Source organism: Hyaena hyaena, unplaced genomic scaffold, assembly GCF_003009895.1.
Source record: "Hyaena hyaena isolate Hyena2069 unplaced genomic scaffold, ASM300989v1 scaffold_1232, whole genome shotgun sequence".
Classification (NCBI taxonomy): domain Eukaryota; kingdom Metazoa; phylum Chordata; class Mammalia; order Carnivora; family Hyaenidae; genus Hyaena; species Hyaena hyaena.
Genome location: NW_024081866.1, coordinates 100,261 through 114,512, shown reverse-complemented (window position 1 = coordinate 114,512; position 14,252 = coordinate 100,261). Strand labels below are relative to the sequence as shown.

General features: G+C 41.9%; 1 protein-coding gene across 5 annotated transcripts in view; it reads left to right on the top strand.

The window, feature by feature from the left end:
* Positions 1 to 13,959, top strand: part of CAMK4 (calcium/calmodulin dependent protein kinase IV) — a 217,495-nt gene extending 203,536 nt beyond the window's left edge. For all 5 annotated transcript variants that reach the window (XM_039222978.1, XM_039222981.1, XM_039222980.1 and 2 more), the window contains 4 exons: positions 2,270 to 2,345; positions 6,702 to 6,828; positions 11,474 to 11,626; positions 13,212 to 13,959. In XM_039222978.1, coding sequence (XP_039078909.1) covers positions 2,270 to 2,345; positions 6,702 to 6,828; positions 11,474 to 11,626; positions 13,212 to 13,652 — 797 coding nt within the window. In that variant the 3' untranslated portion in view covers positions 13,653 to 13,959. The remainder of the gene's footprint in view (positions 1 to 2,269; positions 2,346 to 6,701; positions 6,829 to 11,473; positions 11,627 to 13,211) is intronic.
* The last annotated feature ends 293 nt before the right edge of the window (positions 13,960 to 14,252 follow it).

The window sequence follows — 14,252 nt, the reverse complement described above, 5'->3', positions numbered from 1 at the left end:
GAACTTGACGGAGGAACAAGGGGGAGAAGAAGGGCGGAAATGGTGGGGGAAAAGGAGAGAGGCAAACCATGAGAGACTCTTGAATGCTGACAAAAACTGAGGACTGATGGATGTAGGGGGGAGGGGGGATGGGCATGGAGGAGGGCACTTTGGGGATGAGCACTGAGTGTTATGTGGAAAATAATTTGACAATAAACTATTTGTTAAAAAAAAAAAAAAAAAAAAGAATGGCCAGAAAAAGCAGCTGACCTCTGAGACAGCGTGCTCACCTCTGGACAGCACAGAAGGGAGGCTTGATAGCTCTGGACCCAATAGGGTAGGTGTGCGCAGGGCAGCCTACACAGTAGACGATCCAGTGGGAGGAATGGGGATTCAGGAATGTCCTCTCTTCTTGCTTAAACTGGCGGGAACGACCCCTCTACTAATATCACGGTGGCTAGCGGTTTCAAACTCAGAGTACTTGGAAATTAGCTAATCCAATTTACTTGGGTTTAGAGGTAAAAACAAGTCCCAGAAAATGTAAAAGGCTCTCCCCAACAGATTTCTGTGTGTTTAAATGTCAGTATGCGACTTGATAGCACTTCACTGATGCGAAGACCTGAGTGGGGAAGGGCTAATCGTACTAAATTTGCATGCATTCAACTCTCTGACCAGAACACCTCCCAGTGACACAGACAGCACAGTGCCTCTCTTGGAAGAGGCAGCCTAACCAGAGTTTCCTCTGAATTCTGATGAGCAAAGCATTTGCAAGTGGTAGCTCGGTGTTGAGGCGCAAATGAACCATATGTGGGGTACAGATTGCCCTGGAAAACGAAAGCTTACCTGAAGGAGTGAATGATATTGGCAATGAGTGTGCATTTTTTAAAATTATGTTAATTAAATTCTAAGAGGAAAATTTTCTAGGAATAATATGCCTAAAGATGAGAAAAACTTCTTGGCCCCGGATACCATTCCTTAAAGGGTACATCTTGCTGAAATGCTCCTTGGAGTGTTACATTGCACACTCTCGTTTCACCGAATGGGCTCTTCATCCCTTGTAGTTTATGTAACACAGTTTGTGCAAAGAGGAGAATATCCTGATTGCAGAAGGATGGGAGAGGGAGGATAGTATGGGAAGCCATCAGTGGAAAATCCACTGTGTTCCTTCCTCTAAGTCAAATCCAGAGTTCCGGGAGGATAGCGGCCTTCCAGGGCTCACTTTGATGACCTACTCTGAATATGGCATTTTCAGCCCTCAGACAGGGTATCCAGCTCCCTTGGTCTCCTGCCCCCTGCTGGAAGGAGGAGTGTGGTGCCCCCATCCCCAAAGCCTCCCTCAAGGAGCCCTCAGCATTGGATCAGCTCCTCCCTCGGAGACCCCACTGACATCTACAGCACTCTTGTTCAAAATAGGAAAAGGCCATTCTGGGGCCATAGGTCTGAGCCTTATTTCTGCATTGATTGTAAAACTCCCGCTTCTCCTTTTCTTCCTTTATTAGGCAAACAAATAACACCTCCAATTCTTGGTGCAAACATTTGGACCCAGTTAACTCTCCATTTTCAGAGCTCCAAGATAATAAAAACAGAAAAGATCCCATCATTCTATACTACAGGGCCATTTAATGGCTGAGAAGACCTTCCATTTTCACCATGTTGGGCAGGGCTAATAGGAGCAGGCTCATTGTGCACAGAGATCTCTTTCTCAGTTTATAATCCCAAACTGACTGGGGACAGCTGCTCTCTGTGGACATACGTGTAGTTCTCAGTACTAGGACATGTGCCAGGGCCCCATTCTAACACCCATTCCAACCTTCTAACATAGAGACTTCCCAGTCCTTCCCACTGTCCCCTCTGGTCCTTGCCCTCCACACCGTCAAATACAGGTGTGCATGGATGCCCCATGCTCCAAGCACATCTAGATCTCAAGGTAGCATAACTGTGCATTTTTCCCCTTACTGTGCCAAACTTGTATTTCTTTTCTGCGTACAAAGCTCCCTCTGAATTAAGGGATCTTTTTATAGCAGAGACGCAGTTCTGTCTGATTTGAATGATGTTCCGATGTAGAATATTAAAGTTAATACCTTTATTTTTATGCACCCCCAAACAGAGAAAGACTTTAATTTCTCCCATTAAAATAGATGTGAGAATTTGTAGTCTCACTCTTTGAGGAGACAAAAGTGGTTACAAAACTGTTCTGAACCTTCTGTTAATTTCTTACCTGTTGCTTGTTATTGAGATGTAAATGTTAAATGTAAACTCCAATTTAACACAATATTCATTCTTTCCGCAGCACCTGAAATCCTTAGAGGCTGTGCCTATGGACCTGAGGTGGACATGTGGTCTGTCGGAATAATCACCTACATCTTGTAAGTGAAGAAAAGCAATCTCTATGCATAGTATTTGTCTTTGCTGTAATATTTTCTAGGTACTTATAGTCCTTATAAAATGCAAGATTACTTTTTTACTTTTGTAATTTTCGACGACATACTAAATGTAGCCAGTGGTAGAATTTTCAGAAAATAAGCATTACTTTTTATTCTATAATTTTCTTAGAACCAGCACTTCTGTCCAGGACTTCTCTCTCTCTTTTTCTGGTAAGGTTTATTTATTTATTTTGAGAGACAGACAGACAGAGACACAGATCGAGAGAGAGAGAGAGAGAGAGAGAGAGAGAGAGAAAGCATGAGCAGGGGAGGGGCAGAGAGAGAGGGAGAGAGGGAAAATCCCAAGCAGGCTCCACACTATCAGTGCAGAGCCTAACACTGGGCTTGATCTCATGAACTGTGAACAGAAATCAAGAATCAGATGCTTAACAGACTGAGCCACCAGGCACCCCACTGTCCAGGACTTTCCTCTGTCTCATTTTGCAGTGCTTTGTATAGCACATTTGGAGAACAGTTCATTATTTGATGATAGGAATGAATGTGAAACTCAAGTCCATCTATTAAAAACATGCTGTTATTTTACTTATCTGCATCTCGTCAAAATACAGTATTAGTCCTTTTTAAAAAACAAGTGGTTTTTAATCTCTTAAACAATTCCAGACTGGTACATTTCTTGTCAGCAATGTCTTTAATGCAGTTTGGCTATCAGTTTTGTTTTCTATCTCTGTTAGGTCCTCAAGGACCTTGAGTTTAATACCCTAAACTCAGGGAAACCTTTTCTCTGGTAGCAAAAACTTGGGCTAATCTCTTTCTCTCTGGTATCCCCGATTCCATTCCTGAGCTCCTGTCTACGAATAAACAAGGAGTTTCAGGAAATTTGCCAGAGAGATGATGGAACTGCAAAGGAATTTGAGGGAGGTAAGCAAGAAGAACAGAAGAGTATCTGGGAAGACTTCTGAAGAGAGGCTGCAGAAGAAAGATATCAATGAGTTCCAGAGTTTAACTTGAAACAAGCAGATTTGGTTGCCATTAGAGGACACTGCACAGTTACTTGTTAGGACCTATAACCTCCAAATCTATAAAGATTTTGGAAGATATGGAAGAAAGGATATTAATCATCTCAGGCTGCCATGACAAAATACTGCAGACTGGGTGGCTTAAACAACAGAATTTTATTTCTCACAGTTTCAGAGGCTGGAAGTCTGAGATCAGGGTGCTGGGAGGTCCAGTCCTGGTGAGAGCTCTCTTCCTGACTTGCAGACACCTATCCTCTAACTTTTTCCTTACATGGCAGAGAAAGAATATAAGCTCTTTGGTGTCTCTTCTTCTACAGACACAAATCACATCACGCAGTTAGCCCACCCTCACGACCACATCAAATCCTAATTACCTCCCAAAGGCCTCATCTCCAAATACCATCGCACTGGGGACTTAGGACTTCAACATATGACTTTTAAGGAGACACAATTTAGTCCATAGCAGAAAGAGGTGTTGGGTTGTTTGTTTTTAATTTAATAGTGATCTTAGAAAGTGTAGTATCTGGGTAATAAGGACTAGGAAGAGGGTACCTAGGATACCCCCAAACAAATTAGTAAACTCTAAGTTCACCTGGGTATATTCAATGGTCAGTAGCCAAGACAGTTTAATAAGCAACCCATTTAAATAGCTGCCTGCTACTATGTAATGTCAAAAGATAGTTTCAGTGTTGAGTTCTTTGTGTATCTAGAATACAGTAAAGGCTTGAAAAGCATTTGGAGAGGTAGAGAAACACTTTTTCTTATGGAAATGCAAAACAGGTAGTTTGTTTGCTCATACTAAGTGCTTAATTCACTAAAATGAATTTCTGAGTCCACATCATGGAATTCCTTCAGCTTACATTTGAGGTCACTTTTATGCTCAGGAGAGAATGTTGGCTCCTGAATTAGGTAGGTGACATATCACTCTTAGTGATGTTAAATAAAAAACTGAACTATACAAATAATGAATCAGATTTCCCCCTAAAATATCCGTGTACCCACCCAACTGCAATTTCATGTTGAAATGTGATTGGAGTGTGGGGAACAGTGTAAGCATTAAGGTTGTACAGGAACTCAGAGAGACAGAGGTAGGAAACTACATCACATTCACCCTGAGAACCTGAAATATAGAATGAGTAAAACCCCACAACATAGTCACCTAGCAGGGAAAATGAAGAATGAAAGATGTGATTGTTGGAGAAACATCATAGCCCTGAAAATAAGAGTCAGTCAAAGTCCTTTCCCCTGATTCACTAAAGGTCATTCATTAGTAGATGTTGGTTCTAAGTACACGGTAATACCCATGACCACTGCCACAGCCTTCCCTGTGACCTTCCCACCAGGCGATGTTCACTGCAACAGGTTCTCCAAGACCATGCTGTTGGACCTGGGTACCTCCTTTACTATAATTAAAAGTTCTGCTGAGCTATTTTGTGCTGTGACCTTGCCATTTTCTAAGGATGACAGTAGACTGGAAATGAAGGCCATTTTGTTGTTTCTCACAGAAATTCTGGTCACTGTACCTTTTACACTTAAACCCTTTGTGCCTTTGGATAAAAGCAGAACTACAATGCTCAGGTCAGAATCTGTTAAGGTCAGAGATTTGAACTGTGTCCTGCAGCTGTCCACACTACAGTTCAGACCAGCAGCCTGGAGCTCCCCTATATCAGACATTCACATGTCTGGCGTGTCTAACCCTAATGTCCTCCACAACTTACATTGTCAGGATTTTCAAATATTTCCATTTCTGAAGGCTTTTTGCACTGTGCGGGTGCATGTGTGTGTGTATATTGCTCTGTGTCACAGTTCTTCCATTTTTGGTATTTCAGGCTGACATGACATAAACTTTTTACTTCTGTCACCAGTGCATAGATTTACAGACATGTTTGAGAAGTAAGAAAGGCATTTGAGTACTGTACCTTCTGAACTGTCAGTCTTCGTTCTAGATTTCCAGAAGGGGAAACTGAAGAGCTTCCTAAACTAAGCTGGGAACATTGGCTAATTTCTCCATGACTAACCAACAGTAGACTATATTTTTCTAGTGTTGTGGCTGGCACCTGAGGGCCCAGCAAGGCTGAGCTGCCCCCTTGTCAAGGTGTGGACGTGGGCTCCCGTTCTCCTTTTGCGGGAGCGGGACTCTCGGCGCAGATGGCTGGCTGCGGTGGGAGAGGAGGACGCGCTGGTCCAAGCCTCAGCACTGCCAAGCCTTTCTTGTCCTGGCTGGCTCCAGAATATTTAAAAGAGACAAAGATTCCCAACAGAACAGTCTGAGCAAAAGACGTGACAAAATGCTTTTCCCTAGAAACCCACTGCATTAGAAAGCACTCAAAGATTTCATGCTCTGCAGTCCCCTGACCAACTTGAAGGAAGAATTTAGGAAAATGTTTTTTAACGTGTTTATTCTTTTCCCCCCATTTTTTGTCCAGTGCAACTCATGTCGTGGTAGGGACTTGTTTTTGTAGTTTCCTCTTAATCCCTAGTGATTTCAGAACCCGTACCCGCCTGTAAACAGTGGAGGTTTTTGGTGGTCCCAGGTCAGCAACTCACTTTTCCTCTCTCTCTGTAGGATGCCAGAGATGATTTTCTTTTCTTTTCCTCCACTTTTCCCATTCATCTGTATGCTGACCCCCTCGTGGAATATGAAGGTGAATGTAGGTCCTTAAGATGTACAGAAGTGAGGGTCACACACAGGGCTGAGGGAACGCCAGCCCATTCATCTGTGTTGGCTCCGTGTGTTCACTCTGTCACGTTTCTAAGGGTCAGTTCCTGACAACAGTCTTAGCTCCTGTCTTTGTTCACCCTGACATCCAAACTGGGGTGGGATGGAAATCTAATACTTTACTAATTTCTATCGCAGAATTCAGCGAATAGGACTGAGTAAAAATGACTGAAAAATCTTTTCTGTCTACCTCTTAATCTGTTTATTCTCGAAATCCTAATTTTTCTACTTTGTAATAAATTGGAACTCTAATCAATCTGTCTTCTCAATTCCTGCTGAAAAGAAATTCTCAGAAAATCATTATTATGATGTGCTTGTAATACTGTTAGCGATTATTATTGTTTTGTGTCAGACTTATTAATGTTATTATAAACTTTGTAGAAATTCTGAATTGGTTTTGTACCTATTTTTACTTCCAGAGAACATGATTGTGTATTTACACAGCAGAAGTGAATTATAACAAGGCAGTTCTACACTCGTGCTCAGTAGACTGGTGTTCATAACAGGAAGCTGTGAAAAGAACAGTCCTGAATTTCCACAAAATTTTGATGAAATGTATTTAGGCTTTTAATGACATTTTACTCCCTATCTTTTGTCCTTTAGACTTTGTGGATTTGAACCATTCTATGATGAAAGAGGTGATCAGTTCATGTTCAGGAGAATTCTGAATTGTGAATACTACTTTATCTCCCCCTGGTGGGATGAAGTATCTCTAAATGCCAAGGACTTGGTAAGTATGATCAAAACAAAATGAAGAACAATCTTCATATTCATTTTTAATTAGTTAATGGACAGTGTTATTTTTTTAATTTGCCCCCCCCTTAATGTCTTATTTCTTTATAGTTCTATTTTTTATAAAACATATAAAATGCACATGAATGCATTTTCCTTGTAGATAATGAAAAACAGATATGCCTGACTCATCACTAGCTGAATTATCACACACTAAAAGTCACTACAGTATTAATTAGTGGGTTTTTACCATCTAGTCAGTGTAGAACTTTGCTTATGAAGCCAGCTGTGGTGGGTGAATTCAAATATAATTTACACAGAATAATTCCATTTTAACCTGGCTTGCCTAGATTACATAGATTTGATTATATTTCAAATAAAGCATTGCATCTTGAAAGGTTCAAACTTATTAAATATCCCAGTAGTAACACAAGTCCCATCATGTATCACTGGCATCACAAACACAGTTACACACTACTAAAAGTTCGTTTTGTTTGTTTTTTTGTTTGTTTTACTTGGGATCTCACTTAAGCTAATACTAAAGTTTGTTTGTATAAAGAAAGCGCATATCATCGGAGGTTATGGCCCACCTGTTCTAAAATGAAAGGGATACTAGCCTGAGATGAAAACATTAATCACCAATCAGCTAGAGAAAAACCACACAAAAATAACTAAAAGCTGACTTTTAAATCATGGAAGGCTAGCTCTCCAAGGGATCTTAGGAGGCATCTCTTGTTTCCCTCATTTTAAAGATGAAGGTGCTAAAGCCCAGAGAGGTGAAAGGACTGTCCAAGGTCACACAGCTCCCCAGCAGAATGAATCATCCAGGTTTTTGGCCAATGCTCTTTTCCCTCCAAACATTTTCTTCTTCGCACCCATGTTCTTTCATGGAACAAACCCCCTGTAGACCATGACTTTCCAGTACAGCCAGGCAGAGAAGCAGTATGTGTGCGACGTATGGAGGCATCATCCCAAATCCTGGCTCACGTCAGGCGCTGCACTCTTAAACACCTCTTGAATCCATCTGCTTCTCCCTACTCCACCACCACTGCCCCTGCCGGGCCTGTCCTCTCCCGTGACCCACCAGCACAACCTCCCCTGTGGCCTTCCCACCTCCTCCACACCCTTTTCAGGTGGGCTTGCCATGCAGGATTCTAAGGAAGGGCCTAGTAAATAAATCACCTCCTGTCACTCTTCTGCTTTGAAGCTCTTAGGAGAAAATCCAAAATCTGTAATGAGATCTGCACATCACCGCCTGGTCAGGAGCCTGTCACCCTGCCCGTGCCACCCATTTCACAGCACTGCCCTCTGGTCTATCTTCACACCAGGGCACCGGACTAACAGCTCCCTCGTCAGGGTAGCTCAGCATGGGGCCATTACTCTTTCCTCTGCTTCCTCCTATCTTCCTCCTATCTTCCACCCTCTTCCTCCACACTGTCTCTCTCTCATATACGCACATGCACATACACATGCACATGCTATGCACACACACACCTCTCGCATGGGTAACTCTTCTTGTCAAGCCACAGTTGGCCATTTGACACCCTCGGGGTAGCTTTGCCCCCTATTCAGCAGTCCCTCCTTCCCACATCTGCTTTGTTCCTTCTGCTGCAGTTGTTCCTTTGGCCCAACTCACTCTTTGTCAGTGACGGTTGTTACCTGTATTTACTTGTGGAATGGTCTTCCTTAACTGGACTGCAAGTCATGGAAGAGGTTGAGGTGTGTGTGCCCAGATCTTAGTACCACTTAGTACCACAGTGGGCATATCTACAGACTCAGTAAATGGTACTGAATGAAACAATGGATCAGGAAGTAGAGCATAGATTTTTTCAAGTCTGACACACCTAAAGTGCCCTCTTGAAAATGCCCGCTTTCTTACAACCTAGAAGTGTGACCTTGGGCTTGTTATCTAATCTCTCTGCTTTAGTTTTCTTTTCTGGGCTGATACCAGTACCTTTCTCTAGATTGTTTTGAGACTTGAGGATATAATGCATGTTAACTGACTACCATCAACTAACTCCGTAACAGTTCCTTCACTTAGCCATCTTTCCATTTCTTTTCCTAATAAAAATTAAGTGGATAAGAGGGTTAGCTGTGATATACCTTCATTCGGCTAAATTTTTTTTTAAGTTTATTTATTTTGAGAAAGAGACAGCATGAGTGGGGAAGGAGGACAGAGAATCCCAAGCAGGCTCTGCACTGTGGGCACAGAGCCAGATGTGGGGCTTGAACCCATGAAACTGCAAGATCATGAATCTGAGCCAAAACTTAGAGCTGGATGCTCAACCAACTGAGCCACCCAGGTGCCCCTCAGCTAAATTTTCCTTAATTTATTTATTTTGAGAGAAAGAGAGCATACAAGCACGGGTGTGGGAGAGACAGAGAGAGAGAATCCCAAGCAGGCTTCAGTGCAGAGCCTAATGCAGGGCTCAGACTCCTGGATCATGAGGTCATGACCTGAGCCAACATCAAGAGTTGGATGCTTAACCAACTGAGCCACCCAGGCACCCCCATTCAGCTAAGTCTTACCTTTGAACTAATACATTATGAAACATCAGAAGTAAAAGAATCCTCGAGAGCCACAGCTGTGTACTTATCAGCTGGGGAAAAGTGCCAGCATGTGGTAGAGTCAGGTTGTAAGGGGAGTTGTAGGATCAAGGCAAGGCTTTGGATTTGAATCTTGGCAAGGTCACTGGGTCTCTCCGACCTTAAACAAATTTAACAATTCAGTGCATCGGTATCTTCAGATGTAAAGATTAATGCTGACTTGTGGAATTTGGGGGAACATACCAACTTTCAGTAAGTTCTTTGTATTTTCATGAGGATGAAGACGGTAATGATGAGGAAGAGGAAAAGGACCATTAAAAATGGGAGGGAAATAATGTCATTGTGAATTGTTGCTAAGGACTAGGTGCCATTTACATAAAATTATTAGGACACATATCCCTTAGGTGATAGCTGTGACTGCAATCAGATTTTTACCTCCTGCTGCACATTCCTTTTCCTTAACCACCTGTACCTCCCACCACCTCCTCTCAGGTTTTTAGCCCAAACAACCTCACATCTCTGCCCTCTACAGATTTTGTCTCTTACCCCAAACACACGTTTGTTTTTAACTTTTACAGAAAAGGAGTAAAAGGAGAACCAGATATGTGTTCTTCATTTGACTTGCTGCCTGATTGTGCTAGCCTGTGTTCAGAGTTTCTTACCTTATCAGAGTTAGAAAGGCCTTAGGTCTATGACCCCCAAAGCCCCTCCTCTACCACATGAGCAGACTGAAGGTTAGAGGGGTTGACGGATTGCCGTGGAGGTGCTGTGGTGTAGTGGCCACAAGATAAGCTCCGAGGTGAGACAGACCTGAGTTTGCACACAGCCTCCACCAATTAGAAGTTGTCTGACCTTAGATAAGGCACTACAACTTTCTGAGCTCCCTCCCCTCCCTCATTTATGAAGTGGAGTTAATAGTTCCAAGTTGATAAGGTCATTGAAAGAATTACACGAGTTTTGAAACATTTTTATACACACATAAGAATGTATTTACAAAAGCATTAAGGTAGAAATGAGATCATATAAGAAAAGGGCCTAGGAGAATGTCCATAGGGACTTAGTAAGTGGGTTTCTTACTAGGCTCACAAAAGTAGGTAAGAGATGTAACTGGGCTTGAACATGCCTCCTAACTCCAAATAGTCTCTTCCTCATTCCAAGTCATCCTTCTGGGCCCAGGGCCAGAAATTATTTTGGTTGTTGATCTCCCTGGCAGTTTATTATCTGCTCACCTTCAGGGGTCAACCTCCAGAATGGTCTGCCATGGGTTGACTCCAGTCCTTTAAACAAATCATGCCCCGAAGCCACTGATACCTTTACTTTGAATAGGCTTTTACTCCAGCCCGTGGCTTATTCCTTCAAAACCCTGAAGGTATAAGAGAGAGTGAACTATATCATAGGGTCATGGGATAAGCGTAAGGACTATGGTACTATCCCTCTGATGTCATTTAATCCCCACAGAAAGCATGATGGATGCACGATGATACCACCTCCATTGAGATGCATCAAGTTCTGAATTCTAAGTGGCATTGGGACACCTGGGTGGCTCAGTCGGTTAAGTGTCTGACTTTGGGTCAGGTCATGATCTCACGGTTCATGGGTTTGAGCCCCACATCGGGCTCTGTGCTGACAGCTAGCTCAGAGCCTGGAGCCTGTTTCAGATTCTGTGTCTCCCTCTCTTTCTGACCCTCCCCTGTTCACGCGGTCTCTCTCTCTGTCTCTCAGAAATAAATAAAACATTAAAAAAAAATAAGTGGCATGAAGTGCAGCCTAGAATTATTCAGATGCTGGTTCTCCTTCAGACAGCTTCTAGTCCACAGGCAAGAGAAGGACCTATTTCTTTAACCTCCCTTGGAAAGTCGTCTGCAAGCTTGGGCTCTCAGGTGGTACACACCACTGTCTTCTCAGACCCCACTGAGCCACTGCTACCTGAAGCTATCCTTACAGTGACTACTGAAGGCTTAAAAACTTTTTCTAAATGTATATTTCTGGTATTGCTAATAAAATAGAAAAGAACCCAGAAGTTCACAAGCTGAGGGGCAAGTGTGAGTCACCATAAAAAATCTTCCTAAGAAATTTCTGGTTCTTTATCATTTCAGGTTAGAAAATTAATTGTTTTGGATCCTAAGAAACGACTGACTACTTTCCAAGCTCTCCAGCACCCATGGGTCACAGGTAAAGCAGCTAATTTTGTACACATGGATACTGCTCAAAAGAAGCTCCAAGAATTCAATGCCCGGCGCAAGCTTAAGGTAAGATTTGTTTTGTTGTGTTCTGTTTAAAAAAAATAAAAGGATCTCTCTCTTAGCTTGAATTCTACTATTGAATTCTACTATTCTTCATCTAATAATATTATTCATCTCATACAGTACCAGGGAAAATCCTGCTTTGAAGTCCCAGCAATACTGGTATAAAGCCACAGACACTCATGTTATTCTCTCTTAAGAATTCATTATTGGTGTGCCTGGGTGGCTCAATAGGTTAGGTGTCCAGCTTTGACAGGTCATGATCTTGCGGTCCATGAGTTCAAGCCCCACATCGGGGTCATTGCTGACAGCTCAGAGCCTGGAGCCTGCTTCGGATTCTGTGTCTCCCTCTTTGCCTACCCCTCCCCACTTGTGCTCTATCTCTCTCTCTCAAAAATAAACAAACATTAAAAAAATTTTAAGAATTTATTATTAATAAAGGGAAAAGTGTTATATGTTGAGATTTACTCACCAAATACATTATCACTGCTTCTCATTTAATTACAACTGAACTACTTGAACATTATTGCTTAGGAAACTGGTACTTATTCAGAAAGCTTTCTTTCTGAATATGTGAAAATTGGGAAACTTTTAAAAACTATAATGTAATGTGGATAAATTACCATACTTGGTAAAAATTAAAATACAGTTAACCTTTGAACAATCCTAGGGTTAGGGGCACCAGCCCCTCAACACAGTTGATCTACCTATAACTTTTGCTCCCCAAAACTTCATCACTAATAGCCTACTGTTGACTGGTAGTCTTACAAACAACAGTCATTTAACACATATTTCTTATGTTCTGTGTTTTATGTGCCATATTCTTACAATAATACCTAACTTTTTCTTAATGTTTTGCGTATGTCTACCTACTTCATCTGCAAGTTTTTTCAAATTGTTCAAATCTCCAAAAAACTTTTCAGTGTATCTATTGAAAAAAATCTGTGTATAAGTGGATCCTTGCAATTCAAATCCATGTTGTTTAAGCATCAGCTGTAAATCATGTGATACAGAAAACTACCCAAAAAATATCTTTTTATAGAATACACCTAAAGATATACTAGATGCTTTTCTGTTACATGGTGTTTAGGACCACCTACATATCCAGAGCATTTCAGAGAACAGCTGAAGTTCAAAAATAATGTTCTATTCAGCCATCACTTACAGGCTGATAAAGACTAAATAAATCTTAGAGGCTCTGTGGTCAAATTGATTTTAAATACTATGGATTAAATAACTTTGACTGAACCCAGGACTTCTCAAATAAAATGGAATCCTTTTGTCACATAATACTAGCATTGCATGAAACAAATACTTCAGGAAACAAAGTCCAAAATATTTGAAAACATGTAATCCATGGGCAAACACATTTACTCAAGCTTTCATTGGTCCAGATGATTAAATACACTAGCTTGAGATTAAAGACATTTGCTGTTTATCCTCCAAACAAGTTTTCATTGAACCATCTTGGAATAATATGTTTGGAACATACAAAACATATGAAAGACTCCCTAAATGCAAAGCTGAGATCGAGCTCTGATTCCAGATTTTAAGTGCAGGTAACACCTGACACTTCTTTGTTTCCAATCAGGCAGCAGTGAAGGCCGTGGTGGCCTCTTCCCGGCTGGGAAGTGCCAGCAGCAGCCACGGCAGCATCCAGGAGAGCCAGAAGGCCGGCCAGTCACCGTCATCGATTCAGGATGGCAGTGAAGGTGTTAAATCTGTTTCGGAAGGAGAGGAAGTTCAAGGAGATGGGGCACAAGTGGCCGTTGAGGGGTCAGAGGCCGAGCTGATGAAGGTACAGGCCATGAAAGAAATTAAAGATGCTGATTTAAATGCTGCCAAGGCCACCAACGCAGAGCCCAAGGCACTAGAAGATGGGACAAAGGCGGCTGACCTGGAAATAGAGGAGGGCCTCGCAGAGGAGAGGCTGAAGATGGTGGAAGAAGCAGCAGCCCCCAAACAAGGGCAGGAAAACCCAGCTGTGGTATTTGGAGCCCAGCAGAAAGATGCAATCCTGCCAGAGTACTGATTCGGCTTCTTTCCAATCTGGAGGCCAAATTCAGGCACTTTGTACGTTTTGTCCTTCAGCAAGGAAGGTGTGGAAGCATGATCTGCATTATAGTGATTCTGTTTTTTGAGGTGCAAAAAAATACATATATATCAGTTGGTAATCCTAACTTCATGCATGTGACTGCTTTATGAAAAAAAATAGTGTCTTCTGTGGTATGTAATGGATACCTAATGCCGATGACTTAAATTTGAAATTGCGAGTAAACAACACAACATTTAAAAACACACATTTTCAGGGACCAGTAGCACACATTTGAAGTAATACATTGTTTGTTTTTGCTTTGAAAACCTAACCGTCATACATCCTTTGGATTTCTTCACAAGGCAGTAATTCCTTTGGCCTGTTGTTCAAGTAATAATAGGTAGTGCTATAAGATGTTCCCATGGCATTCACAACATTATACTTTTCAGTGTGTTCAAACTGTTTACAAGGGGATGGTTGTAGGCTATAGTTTTATGGTACATACAAAAAAATCCCACTTACAATGATAAGAAATTGAAGCATACCTAAGGGCCACGAAACAAAATGCCCTTAAAGCTTGGGTAGCGAATGCTTTCT